Source organism: Colletotrichum orchidophilum, assembly GCF_001831195.1.
Source record: "Colletotrichum orchidophilum strain IMI 309357 chromosome Unknown Scaffold_240.1, whole genome shotgun sequence".
NCBI classification, from domain to species: domain Eukaryota; kingdom Fungi; phylum Ascomycota; class Sordariomycetes; order Glomerellales; family Glomerellaceae; genus Colletotrichum; species Colletotrichum orchidophilum.
In genome coordinates this window covers 23,258-34,078 of record NW_019173196.1, presented here as the reverse complement: position 1 = coordinate 34,078, position 10,821 = coordinate 23,258, and the positions used below count along the sequence as shown (strand labels likewise).

At 55.1% G+C, this 10,821-nt stretch overlaps 2 protein-coding genes across 2 annotated transcripts; one reads left to right on the top strand and one right to left on the bottom strand.

The window, feature by feature from the left end:
• Window positions 1-5,209: 5,209 nt before the first annotated feature.
• On the top strand, window positions 5,210-7,889 carry CORC01_14119 (glycosyl hydrolase family 3 N terminal domain-containing protein; the record flags this gene model as incomplete). Its single annotated transcript, XM_022625730.1, has 3 exons — window positions 5,210-5,279; window positions 5,396-6,318; window positions 6,381-7,889. The coding sequence occupies 3 exons, from the start codon at window positions 5,210-5,212 to the stop codon at window positions 7,887-7,889; spliced, it is 2,502 nt and encodes an 833-aa protein (XP_022467770.1).
• Window positions 7,890-8,167: 278 nt separating this feature from the next.
• Window positions 8,168-9,435, bottom strand: CORC01_14118 (uncharacterized protein; the record flags this gene model as incomplete). The annotated part of the gene is made up of 3 exons (XM_022625729.1): window positions 8,168-8,386; window positions 8,484-8,792; window positions 8,866-9,435. The coding sequence occupies 3 exons, from the start codon at window positions 9,433-9,435 to the stop codon at window positions 8,168-8,170; spliced, it is 1,098 nt and encodes a 365-aa protein (XP_022467769.1).
• Between the last annotated feature and the right edge of the window lie 1,386 nt (window positions 9,436-10,821).

Genomic DNA, 10,821 nt, shown 5'->3' with positions numbered 1-10,821 from the left:
GGACAGAGCACAGAATTACCTACCCTAAGGCCTCTACTAAAAAATTTCGGGTCTGTTAGTTTATATCAATATGTTACACAGTTCGCATTCTACTACACCACCCAAATAATATAATTAACAAGCTCGATAGATATATATAAACGCCAATCTTTGTTATAACCGACCACTTAATATTATTATCATAAGCATTATAAACGCTCTCTCATTCCTATACACCCCTCTCCTACTTCTCTTCTCTCCCCACCCGGCCCCCCCCCCTTCCAAGTGGGAAGTCAAAGACAAGTCCAAGGCAAGACCCGCGTGTCAAGACGAAAGAAAAGGAATAACGTACCTTGGCTACTGCGATATGATACACCGCTCTCCTGAATGTCCGTGGGCTCTTTCTCTTCTCCCTCCCCGATCGCGGAAGCGGGCGAGATGGAGGAGGGTGGTTGGAGTTCTAAACCTCTACTTACAAGTGCACGCCCGGCTGCCTGCGTCCCCCGATGCGATGCGATGTGGGAGTGGACCTACGCAACGGCTAGTGATGCGCCTTCGTCTGCAACCTGCGCCTCTCAGACTCGACCGGCGGATTGTGACCGAGATACGCCAGTGAGACGGCTTGTTCTGTCAGGTCTAGCCTTCTTCCACACCCCCTTCTAGAAGACGGCGAGGAACAAAGGAGAATTCGCGGCGTGTATCTATACATGCCCTGCGTATGGCACTTGCAAAGTATTACGCATGTGTGTGTGTGTGTGTGTTAGACTTGGAAAAAAAGATGCAATCGCTTCCAACTAATTGGTCAATTGAGTTCATTCCGTCCGCATGTCGGTTTCCCGGTCTTCTCATCCCTGCCCCCCCTCCCCCTCCTCCTAGATGGCGGTGGGCTCGTAGAAGACACCGGATAGTCACCGACGCTCTTACCGCACCGTCTCGGGTTGGGAACGCCCACACCGCTCTCGGCTTTCTCTCCTTCCGCCTCGTCTAGTCCATTTCGGTCTTCTGCCCGGCCAATTCTCTTACCAAAGTCCATCGCCATCATTTGAGGTGTACCGAAAGCCACGGCCGCTATTTGCAGCCAGATTGTTAGTCCTGGAAAAAGGAGAATGGAAATTAGGTACTAGCTAAACGGCTCTTCGCCGAACGGGAATGATTTGGCCGGAATTCCTCACCACTTTTCGAGGAGGAAGGCGTTCGCGTTGAGAGAGCCGTCACTGAATCCGCAGGGCGTCATACAGCTGAATAATAGGCCTCTAATCAGAGCGGCCGGTTCCTTTCTTTTCCTATATGTACGAATTCCGCATCGGACTTGTCTTCCGATCTCAACGGTGCCCTGGTGGAGGAATGATGGCATCATTATGGGGTCCTGGGAGGCTGGACGAGGGGGGGCGCGAAACCTGTTTGGTATCCTGCCCCGGCGACAACGTTGGACAGGGACACTCGCACGATACGGACTGGGCTGGCGTGTTCAGATAACCCCCAGTAGACTAGGTCTACGAACATCGTGATCGAGCCAGCCTCACTGTGATCTAGAGCCTGTGGTAGAGACTGTGACGTGTTTTCATCCGACGGGCTTATCTTTATATAGATGTAAGAGGAGAATGCACAAGGCAGAGACGCTGTTCGATAACATTTGCCACCAAAGGCACACAAGCTACCCCATTAAGCATCGTCAATGATTCTCAAGATTTGGCTTCACGGATATGGCTTCACGGTCCACCGAGTTGACTGTATAAAGGAACGAGGCGCAGATTGGGGAGTGCAAATTAGGCACTCCCGCTCCCAGAGGTGTCTCTCGCCAGCTCTCACACCCTATCTGAATGAACCCCTTTCTTGAGCCATTTGGAACTGTGTATGTGATTTTGTTTCTGGATATTTGTGCCTTGCAGAGTATGTAGTCTGTGAAGTCGGCGGCGCGTTACTCCCAAGCAAGCGAATGTTTGTGCATGGGTTGGTTGACTACATCCCTCTCAGCCCTGCGTTTTATCGTGAGTGTTCAGAAGAAGACGACCGGACTAGCTAGCCTCCTCGACGCGGCTTGGGAAGAGGAGTGGCGGCAGGGGTTCAGCTGACTGCATCCAACTCTCCTGGAGCTTCTCTTGGAGCGTCTCACAAAGTGATTCATGACGGACAGGGCAGACCGGCCGTCCGGCGAGCTATCCTCACTCGATCGCAGTGTTGCAGAGGGTAAAAAGAGGCTCCCAGATGCTCGTCTTAAGCGATTCAAGAGTGTTGGAGGCGTCGTCTGAAGCGAACTATCACGCAGAGAAGCCTGGCAGTGCCTATGAAGTTGGATGCTGATGAGAGCCACACCCCAAAGTGACCATATGGGGGTCCTGTCGTTGCAATCACGGTTTAAACGAATGTCTTCCGAACGTCGCAGTATAGCCTGAAGCGATAGCACAGAGCTCTATCTCGATGAGATAGGCCATTCCTTATCTACGACCGCTCTTTACCGAAATTCTACTCCTGTAGGCAGTAAGATGTCTATACAAGTCGTGCTGGTTACCACGATTCTTGGCCAGTCAAGTGACAGAATAGCCATGCGCCAGTGAATTATCATCTTCTCGCCTCGAGAGGCTATGGTCCTAGGCTTGACCGGGTCTTGGGCGGGACCAGAGCAGTCGTGACGTGATGTGGGCATGTGTTAGGAAAGGACTCACACCACGACGTACTTCATCTCCGAAACATGGAGCACAGGTGCGATCTCTTCTGGGTGGCTGTCGACGGTTATTCGAGGTAAGAAACAAGGCAACCAGCCGCTACTCCGGCCCGCTCATTTGGCAGAAATTGCCCGATGTCAAATAGAGGTCCCTGTCGGGGATCAAGGCTGGCAACCAGACTGTCGGTACCGCCAATGTCTTACTAGCATTGCAGCGAACCACGGTTGGTTGCCGCAATCTAATGTAGTCGATGAGCCTGCATGGATCGCCCTCACATATATATTCCGGAGCGTGCCTCAAGCCAATGGTAGTCACCAGGACCCATCACGAAAGCAGGGACAGATTGATGGGATGTGAACTGTAATGGATGTCTCAAGTATCGGGACATTCTCCGAGCATGTGGTCTGGTCCGGACAGTGGCGCAAAGGAGATCTCTTCCCCGCCTCACGGGTACAAGCGAGTCAATCATCACCAAGTGAGTGATATGGGGATAGTACCTGGCTCAACAAATGAGCAAGCGGCAAGATGTCACAGCTGCCGAGACCCATCTCGCGAGCATGTGGTCCGTTCCCATTCCAGCCTGCCGAGTGGACCTTCGTCAGGGACAGGATTGTGGACATGGACATCTACAAGAACGAATCAGCACCGTGTTGGACGTCAGACGCAAGCTTGTGGTACATTTGGACCACCCCGCCTCGGGGTCCAAGCCGGATGAGCGGGTGACTGCATGGCCTCCCGCTACTTGTCTCGGTGAGAGAAGCCCCTTTTAGGAGCCCGATTGAGGAGTGAGGCGGACGTCGCTGAATGTTGGTCTTGACCATATATGTGATGCCCAGTTTACAGCCGCTAAACGAGATGGAGATGATGGATCCTCGAGCGAGTTTCGGGATCGTAGTATAGAGATGTAGCGCAGCTTGTTGATGAAGGGAACATCTGGGGAAGCTGGGGAAAAACAATCACCCGCGTGATGGTTACTGGGACAGAGCCATGACACCGGAACAGCTTGGCCGGATGTGGTGACTCGGCCCGTTGGGATGGATTTTGAGCCACGGCATGACTACGTGGACCGGCTTTCCGGAGCTGCCAGGTGACGGAGTCTCATCCGGCGATGCAGCTCAGACATCCGGGCCGTCTTCTCATCCGTGTAAAGCAAGTACGGGGTGTTCTTCAGGTTCAGCGATCCCGTGTTCCCCTGGCTCGGGAGTCTCGCGCGGGAACACGGCAGCTCGGAGATGATGACAGGGAGAAGATGACAAAGGACACCCTTCTTCGGGTATGTGCAACACCTAGAGTCTTCCCACTCCAGTGAGAGTGAGGCGGCCCGGCTTTCGCAGCCTCCAATCGTTGCGAACACGACAGACACCATTTTTTAACTGTGTCCTGGTGAATGACGATCGTCAGCGTTCCATCTCACAAGCACCTGACCAGTCACCCAATGACAGGACTGTGGTCTGACTTAAAACCTACCGTCGGGGGTTTACGAAGGGTGCTTTCGCTTGGTTGTGGCCTATCCGCGGCCCGGGGAGTATCGGCATCAGCATCACAAACAAGTGGCTCCGCTTTCTTCGCCGGACCCAATTTCTGCATCGGTTCGACAGGGGGAATTGTCACAGTCGACATAGCACAGTTGACACTGTTCCCAACAATGGCAGAACTCCGTGGGAACATCGCAAAATCGCCGGTTAGTCTCCGGCAAAACTGAAACACCCACCCGGCTGTCTCCACGCCAAACACGTCTGACGGGAATTCGGGACGATGTTCAGCTTCGCCTCCAACTTGAATGAGCCAATCCGGAGCCGATAGATGGGTCTCAAAATTGGAGAAACAACGCTAAAGGTGATAGCCATCCGAGCTTCTCCCGTGAAGGAGGGGGCAACAAGCTCCCACAGCCTACCTTAACGTGACAAACGTGGGGTAGAAATGCGCTACCGGAGGGGTGGTCGCCATTGACGCACCTGACCGCGTCTTTCAAGGTCTTGGGTTTCCGACAACTCTGCTCAGCATTCCTTCGTGCCTCCGTTCGTTCATATTGGTAATTGGGGGAAACCTATCCACCTTTCTGCTCCTCGGCTGGACTAGCGTGGAGGGGCAACATGACGAGAGAGAAACAACCGCTGCTAAGTTGCTAACGTTAGGATGCTGCATGCAAACATACCCTTGATTGCCTGCCATTTCCCCCGTCGTCTCCGGGCACTGGTGTAAATTCCTCCATTTACTTAGCTCGTCACGCAGAAACATGCGGGATCTGGAAGTGGGTTAACCACTGGCCTCCTCCCGAGCTAATGTACCTTGAGGTAAGGTAAGGCAAAAGAGGAATTACAGTCCCGCATCGTCCGGAGTTGTCCCGCCTTCCAAAAGCTCGTCACTCTTCTATTTAACAGCGTGACCCTGCGGCAAAGACAATCCTAATCTCCCTCCTTTCGACCCTCGGCGCTTTGCATCCTCACCTTTTCTTGTCTGTTCCTCTTTGCTGCCAGTCCAAGTTTGAACCCGGTATCTAGTCTGGTTGAAGTCGCTTCTTTAGATACCCTCTACATTCCCAGTGCCCAACGTTTCTCAAGCTCACAATGGCCGACTTTGACGTAGAAGACGTGCTCAAGAAGCTCACCGTCTCTGAGAAAGTTGATCTTCTCGCCGGTAAGGCTGCTTCTGCCTCGCTTCCGGGGACACCCTTCATTTTCATCCCGCCGGTGAAACCTAAATCACGAGTTTCAATGTGGGCAAATGGCAAGCTGACAGTCGCTTCTCCCCAGGCATCGACTTCTGGCATACCAAGGCCCTGCCCAAGCACAATATTCCCTCCATTAGACTCTCTGACGGACCCAATGGAGTACGCGGCACCAAATTCTTCAACGGTATCAAGGCGGCTTGCTTTCCTTGCGGAACGGCTCTCGGTGCCACCTTCAACACCGAGCTCCTTGAGGAGGCCGGTAGGAAGATGGGCGAGGAAGCCAAGCTCAAGGGAGCACACTGCATCTTGGGCCCTACCATCAACATGCAGCGATCCCCTCTCGGTGGCCGAGGATTCGAATCCATTGGCGAAGACCCAGTGCTAGCTGGTCTCGGCTCCGCTGCCATCGTGAGAGGTATCGAAAGCACCGGCATTCAGGCGACGCCTAAGCATTTCGTGTGTAACGACCAGGAGCATAGGCGCAACGCCGTTCAGAGCATCGTAACAGAGCGCGCTCTGCGCGAGATCTACGCGCTCCCTTTCCAGCTGACCTTCCGTGACGCCACACCAGGGGCCCTGATGACGGCATACAACGGCGTCAATGGTACATTCTGCAGTGAGAACCACGACTTGCTGGAGAAGCTGGTTCGCAAAGAGTGGGGCTGGGACGGCATGATCATGAGCGACTGGTACGGGACTTACAGCACCACGGAAGCGGCCAACGCCGGTCTCGACCTCGAGATGCCCGGACCCCCTCGTTTCCGCGGAGAGCCCCTAAAGTTTAACGTGTCTACGGATAAGGTTCGCCAGCACGTACTCGATGAGAGAGCTCGCGCTATGCTCAAGTTCATCAAGAAGGCCGTGGCGACCGGCATTCCCGAGGGCGCCCCTGAGAAGACGGGTGACACTCCAGAGACCGCTGAATTGTTGAGGCGCATTGGTGGCGAGAGTATTGTCCTCCTCAAGAACGATGACAACGTGCTACCCCTGAAGAAGGATAAGAAGGTAAGCATACTCCGAGTAAATAGGTCTCCCCCGAAAGCATACACTGACATTGAGACCTTCAGACGGTCGTCATTGGCCCCAACGCCAAGATCTCCACCTATCACGGAGGTGGCTCTGCGTCCCTGGCTGCCTACTACGCTGTCACCCCCTTCGACGGCATCAGCAAGAAGCTCACCTCGCCACCAGAGTACACGGAAGGCGCGTATTCCCACAAGCTCCTGCCCCTTCTCGGCAATGTCTGCATTTCAGCCGACGGCAAGCCCGGCATGACCATGCGCGCCTACAACGAACCCCCCACGGACCACAGCCGCGAGGCCATTGACGAGCTCGTCCTCACCAAGACGGAGTTGCTCCTCGTCGACTACTACAACCCGAAGCTCAAGTCCGATCTCTGGTACGCCGACTTTGAGGGCTCCTTTATCGCCGAGGAGGACTGCACCTACGAGCTCGGTCTCATCGTCTGCGGCACGGCCAACCTCTTTGTCAATGACAAACTCGTCATCGACAACGCCACCAAGCAGCGCCAGGGCGACGCCTTTTTCGGCGCGGCCACCGTCGAAGAGAAGGGTCGCGTCGAGCTCAAGAAGGGCCAGAAGTACGCCTTCAAGGTTGAGTTTGGCTCCGCCCCATCGTCCAAGCTGCAAGGCGACAACATCGTTTTCGGTGGTGGTGCCCTCCGCATGGGAGGATGCAAGGTAATCGACGACAAGGCCGAGATTGAAAAGGCCGCCGCTCTCGCCAGGGAAGCCGATCAGGTCATTGTCTGCTCCGGCCTCAACGCTGACTGGGAGACGGAGGGCAACGACCGCGCCGACATGGATCTGCCTGGATACCTCAACAAGCTCATCTCCGCTGTCGCTCAGGCGAACCCGAATACGGTCGTCGTCAACCAGTCCGGCACCCCGGTACGCATGCCGTGGGTCAAGGACGTCAAGGCGCTCGTCCAGGCGTGGTACGGCGGCAACGAGACAGGCAATGCCATCGCCGACGTGCTTTTTGGCGACGTCAACCCCTCGGCGAAGCTCTCGCTCAGCTTCCCGGAGCGCGTCCAGGACAACCCGGCCTACCTCAACTACCGCGCCGAGGCCAGCCGCACGTTGTACGGCGAGGACGTCTACATCGGCTACCGTTACTACGAGTTCGTTGACCGCCCCGTGCTCTTCCCCTTCGGTCATGGCCTGTCGTACACATCGTTTGGCTTCGAAGGCATCAAGGTCCGTGATGCAGATGGCAAGCTCGCCGTCGACGTTACGGTCAAGAACACGGGCAAAGTTGCCGGCGCCGACGTTGTCCAAGTGTACGTCGCACCCAAGCAGAAGGCCAAGATCAACCGGCCGCTCAAGGAGCTCAAGGGCTTCGCCAAGGTGTCGCTTGCGCCTGGCGAGAGTAAGCAGGTCACTGTCGACATTGAGACCAAGTACGCCGCCAGCTACTTTGACGAGGAGCGGCACCAGTGGTGCGCCGAGGAAGGCGAATACGAGGTTATTGTCAGTGACAGCAGTGTCATTACGGACAAGGCTCTCAAGGGCAGTTTCAAGGTCAGCGAGACATACTGGTGGTCTGGCCTGTAAAGGCTTTACATGCCATGATGCCAAGCAGAGCGTGTTTGGGGAGATCTGTTATGGGTTGCAAGAATGAATGAATGAATGATATTTATGCATGACGACATGCTTCGTGGCCCGTCCGGAAACGTCCTTTTTTGGTAAAGATAAAAATACTTCTATACATCTATGTCAAGCCATGCTGTGTCGTACCTATCGTGCATTCATAATCATCAGACGCGATTCTAGGCGATATGTTAAAGGAAAGTCTGAAATCATGTAACCCCGCCAATTGATAACCAGTAAATCTACGCCGCGCTTACACTCTTCTCCTTAACATCCTCATCGGAGCTCGGCAGTATACTACATTCGGTCTGTTGTGAATCAGTCGGGGGCAGCCAGGGCTCAGCATCACCCAGTCTTTGGGCAGTCGTGCCCGCATTGCCAGCATTTTTCATACCGGATTCGAGCTGGCGCTGGTACGAAATGCGACGGAGGCGTTCTGCTTCTGCAGGTGTCAAATGAAGCTGTTTGGCTCGTCAGTCCCCATGTCTTTCGGACTTGACGGGCGATACAGAAATGACAAAACAAGGGACTTTAGAGGAAGATAGGGGCCCAACATACGTAAAGCTCAATGAGTATGGCGTGGATCGCCAAAGCCAGCCATGATCCCGAATCAAAGACGGCCGTAAACCCGGCTGAAATCTCGGCCGGTTGGTGAGCAGTGATGCTGGCATGAACAAGAACGCTGAGACCAGGATTCTCTCCCGAGTAGTAGCCGTCGCAGCCAGGATAGAGGCCGAGAACCATGTTCTGGTCATGGCGAAAGATGAAATCCACCATAGCGCACTGTTTGACTTGGTAGTAATTTGACTCGGCTGTGATCATGGCAGCGAGGTAGCCGATGATGCGCATGGTGATGATGAAGCCGGCCTGTGGAGGGGAGCAACTCGTTAGTCCCGATGCGCGCGTAAAAAGTGATGGTACTGGGTGGGAGCTATCTTACGTATACCCAGGCTCTGAGCATCCATGCCCGGTGCTGCTCGATCTGGAGCTTTTTGATATTGTAGATTGCAAGGGCCAGGGCGCCGAGGAACATGAGGCTGCCGGTGCCCGAAACAGTCTGCATGCTCACACCACCGCCAAACGTCCGGCGTGCAATGAGGAAGACGCCAATGATGCCCACGATACTCAGGAGAACCACGAGGTATCCGTTGAGACGATGGAATAAGATGGCCCTACGGCGGAGAAAGGGGATGAACTGCAGACATGCGAGAAACCCAGCCGGTATAATACCTGCAAGGTGCATGATGATACCGACCCGTGCGGTACCTTTTTGAAAATAGTAGCACTCTCCCGGAAGCGCGCGTGAGTTGTGGTCCGGGTCGCAGAAGACGCCGTTGAAGTTGAAGTACATCATGCGGGCGAGGGAAAAACCCATCATACCGCCCGCCGTGATGACAAAGAGGGTGAAGTTGTACCCCTTTTTGAATCCGATGGGGTGATAGACTTTGCGCGCGAGGGCGACGAAGCCGTTGGCAGGAGGTTTTGGGCAAGGAGGGGAAGCGGAAGGCATGCTGGGAGGTGCCTTTCGGGAACGGTCGGGAAGGGAATGAGGTTGAGACCACGCAAGATCGGCCTGAGCTGAAGTGAGACAGCGCCGCCACTTTACTCGCTTGCTTCTGTCTGTTGAAGAACGGGGGAGATGAGTTGCACAGTCATGAATGAGCCTGCGAGGTAGACTCCAGAGAGGGGAGGGAGGACCTTCGTCATATATGTTGGAAAGACAAATCTGGGTTTTGAACAATGTCCAGGATCTTGAACAAACATCCTAAGGGACGGTCGGCTTTTGTCTAAGGTAGGGGCCAAGGAGAAACAGCAGCAAGAGGGGCGATGGCTTCACTCTGTTGTCCACGACGCACTAAGCAGGGTAGGGCAGGGCAGAGCTTGGGACATATCGACCACCGGATCTCCCGTAAAAAGCGCATCATGGAAGCTGGGCACGTAGGATTGGCCGTTTTGACAGCGCACCGAAGCCATGTCTCACGAGCTGCATGGCACCATGACAGCTTAGTTTGGACTTTGGAAAGGACTTCCGCCTCGAGACGTTGCGCAACACATCTCCCTCGGCCGAGTAGGTGGAAATAGATGGCCCCTTGAGGACTAGAGCATGTTTCTAGACTTGTGATGGGGGCTGCTCCTCGGTGGGCGGCTAGATGTCAGAGGCTCTAAGCATGGGGCCCCCTAGAGAGGTGGCAGGTGGCGCCCGGGAAGGCGTTATGGGACCTGAACTAATAAGCCCACCGGTAAAGCTAACAGCCAGCGGCAAAGAGGGTCACTGAAGGCAAGGGGACGGAATAGGGTCGACCTCGCGACACCTCTCGCAATCACAATCAGCCTTGTGCCCATCTCACGGTGCCTCTTGGCGGGTGGGAAAAGACCTGACTTGCAGGTTGGCCGGTGTTGTGCGTGCGTGTGTGCCGAACGCCAGGCTATGCGGCCGTACGGGAGGGATCGAATGCAGGCGGGCCGCATTAGTGCCGATACGGAGGGCGGGGCCGGGTAAGAGAGAGGCACACCGCTACGGGGCGCACCAAGTCACCTCGCCTGTGGCCTGTGCCTTGTCGAGGCTCGTCACATCCATCGCAGGACCGCAGAGGAAGAAGTCGGTGGCTGCTGCTGTTGCAGGAAGGTCTGGTGGTCTGCGCTGCGAGCAACGGACCGCGCTTCTGATGGCTACTCGTCTCGCCTTGCGCCATCACCCGTTGCGTGCCTCAAGCTACGATGCTACTGCCGGCGTCTCCCCGCTGAGCTTAGACATATTTCGAATAAGTACTTAGCCAAGGCGATGGGATGGCATGGGATATTACGCAGCCGCAGACCCGAAGAAGCGAGGTTCGCCGTCCGCCGTCGTCTGCTGGGCCACCTTGGTTTGGCTGCTAGGCAGTGAGATGGCGGTTTG